Here is an 18,944-nt window from a genome sequence, read left to right on the forward strand (position 1 = left end):
TCATCACCTGGAAAAACTCTCTTAACGATGCCCAGTTTTTTATGGGCCCGGCCTGCTTTTTGAAAATATTTCTGGAAATGCCGTATGTACTGCATATAAGAGCACTCTGGAAAATATACTGTCCTATAATTATTTCTTTGAATAAGATAATGAGGGCAGACTATCCTGTCTTGCAGACACAGATATTTTTCTCAACAGTTGGAATGCGCCCATCGTTTACCCGACATCTGTCAAGATGCCAGTGGCCCTGCCATTCTCTCTCCGTTGTCTCCTTCTCGACATGATAAGAGCCTCTCTCATCCATCTATGTTCTGTTTCCTTCTCCTGTGTGATGTTGTAGCACAAACTGTGAAAGTGAACCATAGCGGATTATAAATAGTATACAAATATATATGAGAAAAAGAATTCCAAGTGCGTGCTCATGTAAGGTGTTCTCAACTTTTTGTCTCAAGCAAAATCTCCAAAAATAAAAATAAAAAATAAAATCTGAAAATGTTTTTGAGTGAAAGTGAAGGCGTATGTGATTAGATTTATTTCATGGTTGTATTTTGATGTCCAAAGTTCCACCTGGTCTTGTCCCCTGCCTCCTTGTAAAGGGGGAGGAGGCCTTCTTTGTTCTGCTCTAATTGGGTGAGTGATCTTAATTCAGTCCCCGTAATTTTTTCAGAACTATATTGTGTCCTGTTTACAAAAAAGGTCCTAATGGATGTACATAGACACCACTGGTGTGTTTGACAATTACGTACACCTATTCTGTACTGTATGTCTGTTGAAGAGAACTATCAATGTGAATCTGACATGAAATCGTGAGGAGTAATGTGAGTGTCATTCTGTCATCATCTGGAAAAAAAAAAGATAATTAAATTGTATGTTATGAAATTAATTGTGTGGGCTTTGGAGACATTGAAACATCTAACTGAGGCTCTGTGTTTCTTATTATTTGTGTCTTATTTTTCCATGTTACTAGTTTATGTCAGTTGTCTCATCTTTAATGATGTCCGGCCCAAGTAAGGCAAGGCTACTGTTATTGATGATCTGTTTTGCTAGTGGAGGACAAATCTTACATCCAAAAGCTTTCGTTATTTATCATGGAAACACATTTTAACTCTGCCCCTCAATGAAACAATTGCACTTTTTATTGCGTGCAGTGTATATTTTTTTTAATCCCGTTTGTGCAGACCAATAAATTCAATAGGAGCCAAATAAAACCTTTCAATTTTTTTTAACAACAGATGGCATGGATCCAAACTCTGGACAGTCTTGTATGATGGAACAGTTATCATTTAAACAAGTGATCTGCTTTTGTGTTTGACAGCCCAAATTCTCAATCTCTGGGTATGAACAAGTATTTTTCACTGCTTACTGCAATTTGCTGAATTCTCTTCTTTGGCATCAAGGATTTGTAGTGTCCCAGACTGTAACATTTTGATCCACATTGTCTTTTGTTAGAGTGTTTGTTCTGTGTATTGACCTGGTTTTGGACTACATGCTATTTGCATTAGAGATACAGTCATATATCTCCTATGTCATTCAAACGGACTGTTTAAAATGTAAGATTGTACAAAAGAGATCACATTAAACATTTTCATGGATGAGTTACAAGAATTTTATTTTTGTTTAATTTATTTTGTGTATGATGTCGCTTCCCAGTGCATGTAAGCCCTCTGAGATGCAATAAACAATGGATTGAACTGCATATTGCCCCCCTCATTTCTGTCTTATTAACTTACATATGTATCTGCTGTGATACTTTTTTTAAAAGAGCGGTTTTCGGGAAATTGATTTAGGGGAGTATAGCGTTTCAATAGAGTACTTGAATCATGATATGCAAGTCAAATGTAATTCCACTATTAATCCAGTAGTGCTACTGCATGATTATTGACACTGTCTTTCAGTTGATGTAAATGTAATAATTAAGCGCTATTCAAGCTGAACCTGCGCCTTGGCGACCAAGCCAGGGTGTACCCAACCTTTCGCCCAAAGGCAGATGGAATAGACTTCTTGACATTTTTTTTTATTACAAATGAGATAATGGATGGATGGCTACAAACACATATTGTTTAATTATGAATGTCACCAGTCATATAATTTATCAGCCTTGTCTGCCACATGCACTCCTGGAGGTTTTCTTACGGGATCCCGTGTGATACCGTCATTACGGCCATCTTGATGTTACCCACGTCTACAAAACACATCCCCTTGATGGCCCCCTTTGACCTTGGGAAAGAGGAAATAAATCACACAGAGCCAGGTCGGGTGAGTAGGGAGGTTACTCAAACACAACCCTGTTCTTCTCAGCCAGGAAGTGTCAGATGCTCAGGCCATTGTGGGCAGGTGCATTGTCATGGCGAATAAGGCACCAGATGCTGTGCCACAACTTTCGCCTCACTGAACGATGAGAACGTGCTGGTTGATCGTCTGGCCCACGTTGAAAGGGAAAACTCGTAGTCAGACGAATATGTACAATATGGATTCACATGCATCACGGCCCGTGATGGGACTCAGTGTCCTATCTGCATGATTTGTCATGCCAAGTTGAGCAACTCCAGTGTCGCACCGGCAAAACTGAAGGAACACTTCATGGATCATATTTTTATTTTTCACTCAGGGTTCGGTGGATGCGCATATGAAAGGTTGGGTTCGTTACCTCTAATAAGGTTAAGAACCACTGGGCTAGCCCAACCACAAACCGAACAATCATGTTAGTTTTGCCATGCTGACTTCTGGATTTATGTCCTGATGAAATTGTACAGTAATTGCCAGTATCCAGCACCCAATTACGTGCATCTCAACATATCAGAGAGAAGATTTTGTTGTAGTCGTGGACACTGATTAAATTATTGGTACATCGATCTGCATCATTAGTATCAGAAATTTGGTGTTTATTAGTTTTTACAGAAAAAATGGGAACATCAGCAACATTTAAAAAACATTTCATCTCTATTACAATGTGCTGTTCCAGTATAAAAGAATATTCTAATGTCTGTGGTCAAATTCAACCCTTTGCATAAGAAATCAATTAAATTATCAAGTAATTTATTGAAAGGTTCAGTCCAATCTGAGCACAACAGCCTCAAAATCATAGTTACAGTAGTCGGCTCCCCTTTCCCTGGGAAAAAAAAAAAAAGCTTAAAGTTCGATAAATTAGCACCATGTGTTCTGGATAAGCACCAGTACAATTATGTGCGCACCAAAAAAAATTACATTTCACTGCTATCAAGAAAAGCTGGCATGTCAATTTTAATTTAAGTTCCATTAGAACCAGCTCTTTTGGGACAGAAAGTGAAAGAATCCTATAGACATCCAAAAACTTTTCGGTATACACATTGCAAAACACCAGCTCGTTAAAAGTTATTCATTCATGTATTCATTATTTCTGTGCTGTCTGTTTGTTGAATATAGTTGACAAATTTCTGTCCTGGGTCTTGTCAAAGCCAATCAACATCACTACAGTGAGAACTTGCAAGATGGCAAGTCTCTCTCAAAGACATTTAGACAAGTCGATGCACTTTTTGAAAATATATCCGACAAAGTGAAACGTGGACAAAAATCGAAAGCACAACTGCAGATCAGAGTGATCTGTAAACAATTCAAATATATGTTTTTCTCAGTTTTTTTTTCAAATAAATTAGAAAAGCCACAGTTCTCTTTATGTGTTACGGAGTTCCTGTTGTTGTCAACACTGAGTCTGTACGGCTGTGTGGTGTGTGTTTGTAGATGAGTGTGGTGGGAGGCACAGGCAGGAAGCGAGACAGGCTTCATGTTGGTGATGGGGCGGCAGGGGCAGGGGGGGGGGGGGGGCTGGGTGACCTTTGGTTTTAAGGAAGTGGATCTGGGCAGTATCCCGTCGGACTCTGTGTTGTCTCAGGACACCTGGCACTCACTTGAGTCCCCGTGGACCCAGTAGCAGATTTGGGCGTATTTGAGAGGCGTGATCCTCACTGCAACGTTGTAATCCTGATGCAGCCCATTGCCGTTAACATCCACCCACTGATGACCAGAGAAAACCCCGATGATCTTTCTCTTCCACTTCTTCTTGCCTGGCTCTTTGAGACGGATGTAGACCCCTGAACCACTGGACCCTGGCTTGGCATCGCAGTACTGGTACAACAAATCATTGGACTCCTCAGACACGGAGCAGAACCTGTAGACCAAGTTCCCTGGCCGGTCATCATCAAAACCAGAGAAGTGAATTCTTCCTGCGGGAAGCTTCTTGACTGAGGAGATGACACCCAGATCCATGTGCTTCACTTTGGGTGCTCGCTTCAGCTCCAGAACCGCATAGTCATAATCGGCAGTCAGTCCATCAGACACACCTTTGAACCAACCCTTCGGCACTTGAGTTTTCTTGACCCTGGTCCACCTGAATGAGGGTTTCTCCACTTGTGTGGCGCTGCGGCGACTCCGGCTCTTTCTCCCCTTTGCTTCCTTTCCTTTACGGCCCCCTGCCTTCTCTTCCACTTGCTTTACTTCTTCTTTGGCGTCATCTCCCTTTCTCTTTTTGCCTTTGCCTCGCCCTCCTTTCCCTTTCCCTCCTTTCCCCCTTCTAGATTTCTCCTTAAGAATACCGACGCGAAGCTTCTGAACGCCATCCAAATAATCCTTTCCATCATGGATGCAGTGGGCCGCCGTCAACACGTGTTTGGGTGACACCAGAACTCCGGAGCATCCCGTGGAGATCTTGACAGTAGTGGAGAAGGGATACTTAGTGGAGAACTGCTTATCGGAAATAGTGAAGCGGGTGTCCGTACCGTACACCTCTCTTTTGTGACGGGACCTAGAGGAGTCGTTTTTGGACCAGGCTGTCACCTCGTTGAGACCTTGCACAGACACTGAGGTATACGTGCGCGAGCCATTCTCATAAACCGTCTCGTAGGATAGGAGCTGCTCCAGGTCGTTCAGGGACGGCGAGGGGAGAGCACGCTGACACTCGATCCCGCACGTTCCGCTCACCTCCACTTGAGGATGAGCTGAGAAGTTGGGACTGGTCAGAGGCAGAGTGCGCCTCTTCCTTACCAGGGGCAAATTCCACTGAGGCCAAGTGTACTCGTCGTCAACCGTTGCAGTCAGCTCGGCAGCGACCGCCGCCATAACCGACACAGTCATTGGGAGCAGCACACATAGGTGTAGAGGGCCCATTGTGAATTGGGCCTGGCTCTGAAAATGAAACAAAGGAGTGAATGGTTACAATGTTGAAAGATTCATCCATATCAGCCATGGCATATTCTATGTACAGCGGTATCTCGATTTAGGAGTGTCGTGACTTATGAGTTTTTAACATCACGAAAGCTTACCAAAATTTTATATTATTGATTATAAGACGACCCCCTCTTTTTCAAGACTCAAGTTTGAAAAAAGACTTTTTGAACATCCATCCATCCATCCATTTTCCGAACCGCTTGATCCTCATTAGGGTTGCGGGGAGTGCTGGAGCCTATCCCAGCCGTCTTCGGGCAGTAGGCGGGGGACACCCTGAATCAGTTGACAGCCAATCGCAGGGCACACAGAGACGAACAACCATCCACGCCCACACTCACACCTAGGGACAATTTACAGCGTCCAATCAGCCTGCCATGCATGTTTTTGGAATGTGGGAGGAAACCGGAGCACCCGGAGAAAACCCACGCAGGCCCGGGGAGAACATGCAAACTCCACACAGGGAGGCCGGAGCTGGAATCGAACCCGGTACCTCTGCACTGTGAAGCCGACGTGCTAACCACTGGATTACCGGGCCGCCCACTTTTTGAACACCAAATTAATTTTTATACAGAAAATAATTACAGTGCATCTGAAACAAAAGATTATAATAATATATTTGAAAGAAAGAGCATGTTATTTTGCCTCATTAAAAATCTAAAGTGCAATCACATTCGTAAATGAATGGCTTCTGGTTATTGAAATGTAAATTACATCATAACTTCTCAGATGCCGGTTAACCTGGCCGATCTTCAACCCACTTTTCTCCAGATTGTCAGTATGTTTCTCCATTTTCTGTGATCTCTTCTATTACTTTCTTCTCTTCTCTTCTCTTTCTTACCGCTATTTTTATTTTTCTTCTTCGTGCTACCGCTATTTTTATTTTTATTCTCTGTGACAGGGGTTCACTTTGGCCTGGAGAGTCAAGTTCAGCATTCGCTTCAATGATATTTGGCGCCATCGAGCGTCGTGAATGGGTATAATATCTAGACTCCGAATATAAGGTATCCTTTATTTGTCCCCCACTGGGGAAATTTACAGTCTACAGCAGCAAGATTGTGGGTAGAAAGAAGAAAGAAGAAAAAACAATTTTTTTGCATTCAAAGATGTCACATCATTTCATTTTTTATTCAGCAGCCTGACAGCAGTCGGTAGGAACGAGCGGCGGCACCTCTCCTTCTTGCAGCGCGGGTGGAACAGTCTCTGGCTGAAGGAGCTACCGAGGGGGTGGGAGGGACTGTCCATCATAGCTTTTAGCTTAGCTCGCATCCTCCTGTTGCCCACCTCCTCCAGAGTGTCTAGAGAGCAGCCTAGGACAGAACTGGCCTAATATAAGAATATAAGACGACCCCCACTTTTTCTTACTCCCACTTTGTCTTGTTTCAATGCAAAAAAACACTGTCTTATATTCAGGTCAATACGGTACATGAAGGTCACCAAGTTGATTGTCACATTGCATCTGTTCACACCTATGTAGAATGTACTCATCAGGTGTGCAAGTAGACAGAAAGAGCGTTGTAGTTTTTTTTGACCGTGAGTTCGCCATGTTTGTTTGTTTCATGTTTTGAAAGGATAGAACATTTAATGTCACACTTTGATAATAAATAATGCACAAAATCAACGACAAAGGCCTTATTTCACACATTCAACCAAGTGTGTCAGACGACTCTTCCTGTCAGTACAAAGGAAGGCCAAATCTCACTTGCAATTTCAATTCATTTCAATGGGCAATATTGCTTAAAAAAAAGAGTAGATTGAGTGAGGAGCTTGGTTACAATAAGTAATACCACTCTACCGTATATAACAACACATTTCTTCACTATTATTGTCATTACCCAGGAGTTATCTGCTATCTATAAATGCTACAGTTGGTCAGACAGTTCCACTGACCTTCTTGAATTGCAATGGGAGAAGCACGCTTTTGCTATGCGCAGGAGATCATGTTCAGAAAAATACGCATGGAGCAATTCATGTGGAATATCGGTTCACCGGCTACAAATATTGCTTGGTTTCGCAAAGTATGCTTTCTGTCAGTCACATGTCATTCTCATTTGTGCTTTCTCTCACACAATACATTGCTATTGTAATTGCTACATGTAACATAAAGAATCCTGGTGTTCTGTTTTTCAGGGGCTGCAAAAGGTTCATTGGTTCTTCCATTCATTTCAGTGGGGAAAGTTGATTAGAGTTCAAAGTGATCTGAGTTATCAGCATGGTGATGGAACAAATTAAACTCATAAGTCAAGCTACCACGTATAAATACTGTTTTTCCAGTATTTCTTATGGAGACCATTAATTGGGAATCCAAACAAATTGAAAGTCTGACATAGACTGTTTGCAGGCTGATGGAGTGCTCTCAAGGACAAGCTTCCTTCACAGCAAGATAATGGTAGTCCAAAAATTACTTAAATTACATTTGTTAAATGCTATCCTTTCATATTTTGTTAATATGTTGTTTAAAACTGATTTTGCAATCCATCCACTTTCCCCAGGATGGTGCTATGCCGATGTTCGAGGGTGATGTAGCCCTGTCTGTGTATCCCAATTAAGACCCTCCAGCATTTTATTTTATTTTTAAAATATATTTATATATATATTTTTTTCTCAGCGCCCTTACATATGTTTCAAGCCCTCTTTAGCACCAGAAAAGGGAGTGAGAAAAAAAATGGCGCTTTGCTTGTATTTTATTGAGGAATATTTGATGGCTGCGTGGCAGGTGGGCCCCATTCCCACTGAATTTGGGTGAGAGTTGTTGTAGATGCTGGACCTGTTGCCAGTTGTATCTACATGTTGCACTGAAACGTTAAAAATGAATCCTGCAGATTTTGTCTATCCATTGCTGTTACCATCAATTTGACACACTGCAAGAATCAAGACAAGGGCACAGAAAATCTTCCTGGATCCCCCGCACCCTGCCCACCACCTTTTCCAGCTACTCCCCTCAGGCAGGCGCTACAGATCCATGCGCACCAAATCCAGCAGACACTTAAACAGCTTCTTCTCTCTAGCCATTAACTCCCTAAACAGTCACTGACGTAGTCACTCTTCTTGTACAACAAATACTGTTACTGGTCACTCTAAAATGGTTCAATGATTTTCTGCACCAACTGTACAAACTGTCATAGTATTGTATTCTACCACTGATCACTTTATCTCTGCTTGATTCTTTGCACATTGTCTCACAGTTGTCACTGGGTGGTACCATCGCATTACGAAATGTCCTTCCATACCTATTTGTCTTGTCCTTGTTTACGATGATACTAATGCAGCGTGTTATACCGGAGACAAATTCCTTGTGTGTTCTACATACTTGGCCAATAAAGATGATTCTGATTCTGATTCTGAAATGTGTGTCGATATTTGACACGCACTTCAGTTCAGATTTGTTATCATTTGAATTTGGAGAAACACTATTTGCACGTTTCTGTCATGTTTGGGCAGACAGATCCTTGTCTGGTCATCCATCACCTGACCAAATGAATAACCTGTGTATAAAACTAAACACAAAATATTTATCAGCAGTAATCAGGCAACCAAAAAAACTTGAGCACATACAGTACTTTGGTCTCGTTAAGTGCACTTAAATCAAATAGTGGCACGGGGATTTCACTAATACACAAGAAGTAAGTTAGCTAGCAACTACACCTACAGTGCCAGAAATATACCGTTCAGTTTCCCTTTCTCTTGACGTGGCTTTCTTTGGAAGCTGGAAGACCTTGACTCAGTTCCCTTTCTGGCCAGAGGGAGGCAGTGTGTACCAAAGTTCCACATCACCTCCAGTTTATGCACAGCAACCGGGGTACACTAGTTCGGCAGCACACCCATTTCTCCAAGCTTTTCTGCAAGTCTGCACGAAATAATTGGTCGCATTATTCATGGTCTATGGATACACTGGCCCCACTAGCTAAGTTGTTGCATCAGCTCTATGGTGAAGAGATTTATACGCAGATAGAGTCGCAGCTGTGGTTAACATTGAGGTAAGGAGGAACCACGATTCTCAGAATGAGCTAAAGACAGTGGCTTGGAGGTTTGCCACAATGGTTAACCTTCTCTTTTAGTTATGACCACGTCTGGTTTCCTCAGTACCGCTCTTCTCCCGTGTCAAAAAATGACAGGACACGTGTGCATCTTACACAATTATGGCTCTTGGTATGGCACTGGTACAACCATTTTCCTGATAACCCAATAAAAAAAGCCTGTTAATACAGTTAAGTCCATCCAGCAGAGTTTAACTGCAAAGTCGGAAAAATGTCATTCCGTCAGCTCCGCTGTGGTCATGAAGTCACACAGACAACTTCCAAACAGATGAGGGGTAAGTCGTTTGGATGTTTCTGCAGACAGTCTGATAGCTGCACTTTCCAGTTGGAGGATAAACCTCCGGCGGTGTGCGGTATGGTGTGGGTTGGGGGGGCTCCGAGGAGGGGGGCTGGAACAGGCAGCTTCCAAAGACACATTCCTTTTTAGTTGGAGGGAAATGCAGTTTTACAGTGAGCTGCAACTCAGAAGTACAGAACCTGTAATGTGTTTGGATGACCAATTTGTTTTCTCCCACGACAAATACTAGAAATAGAATTCATCTGTTGCGGGGCTTTAACCTTCGATATCATAACACTCGTAAAGACTGCACTGATAAGGACTGGAGTACCATTTTGCCATGGTTAATGGTGCAAAAATAAGTTGTACAGCTAAGCGTGAAAACATCAATACATCGTGTAGCAGCCGCAGTACTGTTAAGTTGCTGTACCACTGAGGGTGATAACTCCTCAAGTCATTTTTACTGCCTTCACCATTTTGCTTGACATCACTGAGACTCAAGTACAGTATAGGCATAGACCAACTCCAAAAAATGCAGAAAACACTTTGAAAACGGTAAAAGTAAAATGACCTCAACTTGAAGGCTTGGCTGACGTGGAGCACAGAACCCTTTTAAAGACGGAGCCAAGATAATCTGCCAAAAACAAAGGATAATAAAACAAGCCCCCGAGAGTTGCACAACAGCCTAAATAATTGAGACTAAAATGCCCTTTGGTGTCTGTTCAACTTCACACTTCCTCAGCCAGATTCCGACATCAGAAAAAAAAAAACCCACTGGAAAGTCTGCAATAACTCACCAGGGTGGAAAGTGACTGATATACTGCCACCATGGCACTTAGTCACACGAGGCCCTCAAATTGGAGTTCAGTCATTTTCCACCCAAGTGAGTGTATGCCCTCTCCATCCGCCTCACGCTTGATGGCCGACAGGGGGCGTAAGGGTCCCCGGACTTTTCAAAGCGGCGGTCACCCAGCGATTTTCATCGAGTAAGTAGTTCAGCAATTTATCGCAAGCGATTTTTTTTTTACCCGACCTGAACACTTACCTCAACTTAAAAAAAAAGTAAGATGATCTTGACCTTTTACAAAATACGCAAAATAAACTATATGTTGAAACATATTATATGAAATCAAACAAAAACCTGCAAGATACTGTATTAAGTTTTTTTGTCAGATGTGATTTTTTTTTCACATCTGACAAACTTTGCAGCACTGATTAAATGTTGCAGAGTCATTATAATGTAATACAAAACATCAGAAATGGATTCTATAAATAATGAAATGGTACTTCTACACAATTATTAAATCTCTCAAACAACAACGACCCATTCAAAGGAAATTGAAACAACTCACATTACATAAGAGTAGTTTAAATGAAAGAATACATTGATTTTAAATACATATATCCTAATTTGGTTCCTTCACGAGGAGGAACATTTAATAGTAGTCCTACCTGCTTGCATCCGATTGATGGATATGACAAATCCACAATATCTCGTTAGGTTTTCCTAAAAGATGCACAAAGGATGTCCTTTTAAAAAAAACAAACGTTTGTTACTTCATCCCAGACGTCCAGGCATCAACAGTCTCCTCTCTCCTCATTGCTCATTCTAAGTGGCTGCAGAGAAAGTTGAAAGCACTTGATGCTGAGGAGGGAGGCGAGAAGGGAGGGGGATTTTGAGGCAAGCACAATCTGAAAAAGAGACTTTTTCCCTGCCCTCTCTCCGGCAACAAAGCCTTCTGCTCGCGTGGGTGGGGCTAGAGCAAGTGTCCAAACAAGTCACGGCGTTGTATTCAGCAGAAGCCACACAGCACAGGAGACGAGATGGTGTGCGGCCTGCGCAACGAGGCACAAAACAGGAGTATAATCGAGCCTCATTCTGGCTGTGGGACTCTACAGGAATTAGTTCCACTGGTCTCACAACAATAGCGATGGGGCGCTACGGATCTGAATTCCTACGTTCTCAACATCTGCAACACTTTTCCCCCCTAAATGAAGTGATACAATTGTGCGGACAGAAATGCACTCAGATTAAATCTACTTGTCCAATGAAATATCCAACCCTATTATTCAGTAAGTCTGCACCAATTACTGCTGGTGAAGAGTACAGAGTAACTTATTTAAAACAATCCTTAGTGCCTGTCGTCACTTTCTCGCTCTACAATTCTCCAACTACGAAGCACCATGTGCTTGCTAAAAGCTTTAATTTAGCACTCGCATTTGAAGTTTACGCTAAACACATCAACGTGGTCTAAAAGCATATAAAAGGTTTGAAAAAAAACTTGTGAATTCATCCATCCATCCATCCATCCATTTTTTGATTCGCTTATCCTCCCAAGGGTCATGGCCGAACTGGTTGCCAGCCAATTGGAAGGCACATAATGACGAACAACCATTCGCACTCACACTCACACCGAAGGACAATTTAGAGTGATCCATCAACTTGCCATGCATATTTTTGGAATTTGGGAGAAATCCGAAGTACTCGAAGAAAACCCAAGCAGGCACGGGGAAAACAAGTAAACTCCACACAGGTAGCTGGAATCGAACCCTGCACCTCTGCACTGTGAGGTCGACGCGCTAACTGGTCGACCACGGTACTGCACCCCATGCAAATTGTTATCAATAATTTTGCATTTGTTTAAAACGATACGGAAAGTGGATGCATGGATCACCGTTGGGACCATACATGTAAACTTTTTCTTCTCCGGTTCTTGCTGATAAATGACGAAAGGTGTGCAGTAAACAAAAGAGAAAATATAAGCCAACCAGGTTTTTGCACGATGGAGGAGTCATTTTTCTGTGTTGTCCTAACTTGGTGACATACACGAATGCTCAATGGGACGTGGTGAGTTTCAGAATTGCAATGAATATTTTATCATATTGTCCTGGTCAGTTGATGGAAAAAGAAAGCTCGGGTGTCTCATTTATCTTATTTTCTGTTAAAATGATGGATGTAAATGGAGAAACCATGCTTAATTGAAGGCGGCTCATTATACAATGGCTGTGTCCAAAAAAATAAATATCTATGTAGCTACCATTTATTTATATAACCCTCATGTCCATGATGATGTATGTGGGAACAGGAGCAGGAACAGGTGCACTTAAATGTTGTGGGAGGGGGGGTCCCCCAAATTTGTGGTTTTGGTTGAGCTGGAAAAATATTTTGTGGTATTTTACCAGGTGAAGCACACATGTGTGATGGGCATGTTGTACTGTACATCTGTTTTTGTCTTTGTTGTGTGAATATGGAGATTTTGTCGGTCTCAAACTTCAGATCCTACAATCACTGCTTTTATTTGATATTTGCAATGTCAAATGTTTCACTCAGGGGGGAAAAAAATGTGGGGATATGGAACATCTGGCAGGAGACAAAATTTGACTCCTATGATGTCATTTGTATTCCAAACTGACATATATAGAATCCCTTACTTGGCTCCGTCCTTCTAAGCCAGCTGTTTATAATATTCCACCACTGATGATAGTGTGAGTGCTTCTGTGAGTGCGCAAACGCTTGGGAGAGGAAGTAAGCGGTCAGGAAGACTTGGGTGGCCATGCACACCTGATGTAGCTTGTTAAAACTCATGATGTATCCGTGAGGCTGATGACCACATATGTGGGTGTGGACTTTATGCATTAAAAATTACACTGCACAATCTTCTTTATTCTGAGTGTGCTTATATATTCTTGTGTGAAGCTTCACACAAGAAGCTAGAGCCTATCCCAGCTGTCTTTGGGCAGTAGGCGGGGGACACCCTGAACCGGTTGCCAACCAATCGCAGGGCACACAGAGACAAACAACCATCCGCGCTCACACTCACACCTAGGGACAATTTAGAATGTTCAATCAGCCTGCCATGCATATTTTTGGAATGTGGGAGGAAACCGGAGGACCCGGAGAAAATCCACGCAGGCCCGGGGAGAACATGCAAACTCCACACAGGGAGGCCGGAGGTGGAATTGCACCCGGTACCTCTGCACTGTGAGGTCGAAGCGCTAACCACTGGACCACTGGGCCGCAAGCTTCATACAATTTAAGAAAATTATTGATTACTCTCTGGAAAAAATACAGCAGTCTCATTAAGGGTGAACAAAATCATCTTAAGTCTTGTCGATTGTGACAACAATGGAAGGAAAACTGAAGGTTTTACTACACGCCCCTATCTTTGTCAAAAGTTAAACTACATAATGACACTCAAGAGATTAAATGAATAATGAGGTTAACTTCTAATTCCTTGCTGTTCTTACGAGCATTTAGGTAATACCTTGCGAACAGGTTTGGTGAGTGATGCAATATGTGTACTGTCAGGATACAAAGACAATAATAACAATGATCCCTTGCAGTTTCAGGAAAAAAAACCCACAATCAAATTGAAAGCAATTTATGAAAATTATGTGATTATTTTTTGTGTGTGTGTGTGTGTGTGTGTGTGTGTGTGTGTGTGTGTTTGAGCCATCGCCTGCATTCAAACTAACATGTCAGACAATCTTTCCCGGAGTTTAGCGGTTATGTGGTCACAATACATCTCAATGGACCACCATTGCTCATCATTGCCATTGCTCAACACTGGATTTTTTTTTTTTTCGGTCATTGAGGCAAATAACACAAGCTACTGGATATGTATGTGCTGGGCTGCCTAAAATGTGAAGAGACGGTGACTGCTTGGATTGTATTCAGTGGAGGACGTCCATCCACTATCCGAGCTGCTTATCCCCACGAGGGTCACGAGTGTCTTTGATCAGTAGGTGGGGTTAAGCTCGGCCCACCTGTACCAACAGGCTTGCTAGGCTGAGCCCAGGGGCCTACAATAGTCATAGTAGTAAAAGAATCAATTGGAATTATATATATGAAAAAAAAAATCAATTTGTTGATTTTTGGGTGGGGGGGGGGGGCAGGCAGTGGTAGAGTGGGGGGGGGTGAGAGAAAGAGAGAGAGAGAGAAAGAGAGAGAAAGTGCAACAGGTAGGCCTATGTTCAAGAAGGTCACATGAAACACCCTTCACAAAATATGGTGTTGAAAACAGACTTATGGCAAATCCTAGCAATGTGTTTGTATGTACTGTACGCGAAGTCGAATGACACTGACACTACTTAGTGGGTATTGATGCACACCACCGAGGAACATCATCTTCGTCAGACGTGCCGTTGCACAAATTACATGAACCAAACAACTCACGCAAGAACATTTAAAAAATGTACTGTGATGGCAGATGGAGATAACTAGAATGGTGAGTCCTTGCAATCACTCACTTCCTAGATTTGGAAGCGGCACTTCCAGCTATGAACATACAGTATTTCTCTCAAAGAAGAAACTGCCATTAGAGAATCATGGGAGGCGTTTCCCAGCATGCTTTGTTGCAGTTACGAATAACACGTGACTGTGTTATCACGCCTCTTGAAGACATTTTTAGAGGACAATTACAGTGGTGTTGCTTCTACTCATCCATTAAAGTACCCTATTTTCGTGTCCAGAGCACATCTAGTGAAAAGCACAGTCTAACTGTGTGTATGGGTAGAGTCTTCTTTCTTTTGGTATTTTTGTACAAAGGGGTGTTTGCGCCGTCGTAGGAGGGAACACGGGAGTGAGGAGAATGATAATGCACCACTAATAGGTATGATTGAAGGGGAGAAATATTTGACCTAAGTTAAGGTTACAAAAGTGTTTCAAGGAGTTTTTGCATGGAAAATTTCTTTTGAAAAACAACCCAAACAATATTTCACTTATTTCAAAATGTTGGTTGTGTTTGCTTCATGTGAGTAAGAATAAGAATCATAGGATCATCTTCATAAGAATGGTAAGTTGCGTACAGTATTCAATCGATTGTTTTTATTGGTTGTGTTTAGTAATTAATGAGCATTTGAATTTGCAGTATTGATTATTCTTACAGACACAACCACAATCACCAATTTACAATTCACCACACTGTGAATAAACATTTTCACATCTTATGTTCTCCCATTTTCACCTCAATTCAAAGGTATTCAGGGTGGAATATAACAAGTCTCGGCTTGCAGCCTTTGGTTTTGAGAAAAGCAGTGAGTGATATTTTGGGTTGAGAGGTCAGGCCTGTGTACCGAGGATAGAGGGTCTTTTGTACCCGGTGCTCCCTTTGCGCTCTGGTGTAGGTCATACATAGTTATTGGAGACATACTAAACTGCGGAAAATAGTGAGACTCACCCAATCCAGCCATTTCATTGTTGTACATTTTGTTTTAACACTTTTTTTTCAGTAAAATCAATAATGACCACTTTTCTGGACATAGAGAAGACATTAAAGGCGATCCACACCATGGCACAGACCTTTCTAATGAACCCACTCAGAAGGCCGCAGGGGGCTCCAATCCACTTCTACTGGCTTTATTTTGACAACTGAAAGGTCTTTTAGGAAAGCTCAGCACTGCTTTGCTCTAAACAGACCACCATTGATATGACAGAAATCCTTACCTTTGCGTGCGCGCACACACACACACACACACACACACACACGCACACGCACACGCACACACGCACACACACACACACACACACAGTATATATCAAAGAAAGTGCTTGATGTTCTTTGTTTATTCAGTAGCAATTCTTTTATGTTTTCAGAATGCACTATTATCTGCTACTGTACTTGATCTGGAAGATTTTTCATATCCATTCTCAATACTTACCTGATGGTTTCGTTTCAATATTCGATAGGTCTTGTATGTTAAGAGTGAACGCTGAGTCCATAGAAGCGCGGCCGCATGGGATATGTTGTTTTTGGCTCACGCTCTAAAGGAAACACAAGAAAGCTGGCCTTAGCGTTCACTTTTATGATAAACATCAAACGTCCATTGGATCCAGTGAGTATGCGTATTGAGTTATCTCCTGCAAATGTGGATATCTAAATATTTATATAATATCTAGAATTACATTGCGAACATACTGATGTCAAGCAACCTTTTTTTTTTGTTGCCATGATCTCAAGGTAACATTTTATCAAGTGGTCCACAGTGCGCCTGAGTGTTACCAAAATACTGGTACTGATAAGTAAAATAAAGGAAGGCGTTCATCAAATCTCAGTTACAAGTTAAACATGTATATACAGTATAAATCTCTTTTACATCAGTTCAGGTGTTTATTTCACCGTTTGAAATTCACTTCAAAACCAACTGGTGAGTCACAGAGGTACAGCAGCTGCGGACCATGATTGAATGAAGAAAAATGTTGTGAATAGTCCTTCTGCAAACATCGAGTTATTTTGGGGGACTGATCATCGAAGTGGGGCCGCCATGTTGAGAATTTTGTCACCACAGGAAACTGCAAAAAAACATGCTGCAGGGGACACATCATTAAATGAGGTATGCTGATTAACAATAACAATGAAGGAAAATTTCGGACTTCAGATTTTATTTCACAGATGAAAGTGTGAGTGTGAGGGCAGCATCGAGAAGGAAGGACCACTGTGGTTAAATGGGCACTATGGAGTATAATATTGTAAGAACCAGAGCTAATGCCCCGTCACAAATTGAAACAACACCAAAAATATATTGTGTAAAACCATTTCTGTATTATGTAACTGTACAAAACATTCAAAATGCTTGGAAGCAGTAGGTGCCACGCGAATTTCAAGTGGGAGAAAAAAAAAGACGACTGCTGACTTGAGCTGAAAACAATGACAAAAAACTCATGTTTGGATGTGAAGAAAAAAAAATATATCAGGGAATATCAGGTGTCGAGCATTGCACCCTTGGCCTGGATTGATACTTCATAGTTCCAGTGACACAATTCTGATGTCAATACAAATCTGCCTCTTGGAGGCATAAAAAGTACAGAACATGGAATTGGATATCCTCAGAGAGGAATTTGGACTCTTCTAAAAATGGATAAAATTCAATACCTGCCATTGGAGCATGAACAAACATTCATCCTGCATCAATGCGAGCTTGACGTCATTGAAATGCCGTACAATGATCTGAAACATTAGTACACCCTTGTCTTTTCATACACCGCAAAGTACCCATTGTAAAAACTGGTAGCGTAGACAATTAAGCAAGGTCGAAATATTTTATTCTAGGGGTGTAAGTGATTGAATTTTATATTGGATTTCCATTCCCAATAATGTGCTTTTGTCAACATACTCCAACTCTTTCACTTGTGTAGCACTTTCCCAACTATTATTTTAAGGCACTCAAAGTGCCTCCTTGTGAGTCCTGGCCTTGCCGTGGCAAGGAGGCTTGTGTGTTCCAATGATCCGGAGAGCGTTACCGTCTGGAGCTTGCTCCAGCTAGGGTCTCCCTTGGCGGGCCGGTCTTCCGGGGAGGTTCCAGACTAACATGGTCCCAACGGTGTGTCGGTACGCCGCTAAGATGGCAGCCCCATCATCCGACTATCCTGCAGAGGGCCAACAACCCACTCAGGAGAAATTTATTGTTACGAAACCGACCAGAAGAAACCGGACTGCCCAAACCAAGACAAGACATAGGAACGCCCCCGACCAACGAGTACGGATCGACCTACGCCTGAAGACGCGCATTGCTACATGGAACGTCCGAACGCTTCTTCGGGCTGGAGCTCCTTCACTGCTGTCCTTGGAGCTCTCCCGCTACAAAATCACCATGGCGGGCCTGTGTGAATCAAGATGGCAAGGCAGCGGCGAAATTACAGCAGGAGAACACTGCTTCATATGGAGTGGCCCTGAAACCCGGACGGGCCTCCATGGAGTTGCGCTGGCCATGTCCAAACATACACGGCAATCACTTATCAGCTGGATCCCAATTAACGATCGACTCCTGTCTGCACGGTTCCTCCACCAACATGGCAAGATGACAGTCATCGTTGCTTACGCCCCCACAGACTCAAAGTGCTTCACAATGACTTTGCATTGACCACCTGACAGCGCAGCTTCAGGACCAACTGGGTGTTCGGTATCTTGCTCAAGGAAACTTCGACATGGTCCCAAGGGCTGAGGGATTCATCACAACTTCTGGGTTGGGAGACCACTCGACCACTGAGCCATGCTGCCCGCGTTTTACACACCCTTTATCATGTCGTGCTGCAATTAACTCGTTAATCCTATCTCATGCAAGTGAGTGAGTGGACACCCCACCCCATATATTGCTGATCTCATGGAAAATATGCGCCAAGGGGTGGAGCTGCAGGATTCTACAGGTGGGAGCCAGTTCTGCTTGTGTGAGCAAAGCCCAGAGTGCAAGATCCCCTGATGACAATGAAACTATTTTACTGGAGTACGTAGCGGCTCAAACACTATACTGTGTGCATGTGGCACGGGGGACACACATCATACAACGTAAATACTCCATGCCACTGCAACATCAGCTTCACTGAGCAATCGATTGCTGCGCATTGGAAGCTTAAAAATGTAATCATGAAATAATGCTAATCCATGCATCCAACAAAACTTACTCCTCTACTTTCGTTTTAGCGGTGCCACGATAGGGCA

The 18,944-nt window shown here is 42.4% G+C and overlaps 2 protein-coding genes across 2 annotated transcripts in view; one reads left to right on the forward strand and one right to left on the reverse strand.

Annotated features, from left to right (window-relative positions):
- snap91a (synaptosome associated protein 91a) overlaps positions 1–1,696 on the forward strand; it is a 39,644-nt gene extending 37,948 nt beyond the window's left edge. Inside the window, exon 29 of the mRNA XM_086113804.1 lies at positions 177–1,696. The gene's annotated coding sequence lies outside the window, so the exon portion shown is untranslated. The remainder of the gene's footprint in view (positions 1–176) is intronic.
- A 1,165-nt stretch (positions 1,697–2,861) lies between these two features.
- On the reverse strand, positions 2,862–11,125 carry prss35 (serine protease 35). Its single transcript, XM_086114668.1, has 2 exons — positions 10,963–11,125; positions 2,862–5,157 (listed from the first exon to the last, which is right to left on the reverse strand). Exon 2 carries the CDS (start codon positions 5,137–5,139, stop codon positions 3,865–3,867), a length of 1,275 nt encoding a protein of 424 aa, XP_085970794.1. The 5' UTR covers positions 5,140–5,157; positions 10,963–11,125; the 3' UTR covers positions 2,862–3,864.
- Positions 11,126–18,944: the final 7,819 nt, after the last annotated feature.

Source organism: Hippocampus guttulatus, chromosome 6 (genome assembly GCF_054856545.1).
Source record: "Hippocampus guttulatus isolate MCC_2025c chromosome 6, RoL_Hgut_1.0, whole genome shotgun sequence".
Lineage (NCBI taxonomy): Eukaryota > Metazoa > Chordata > Actinopteri > Syngnathiformes > Syngnathidae > Hippocampus > Hippocampus guttulatus.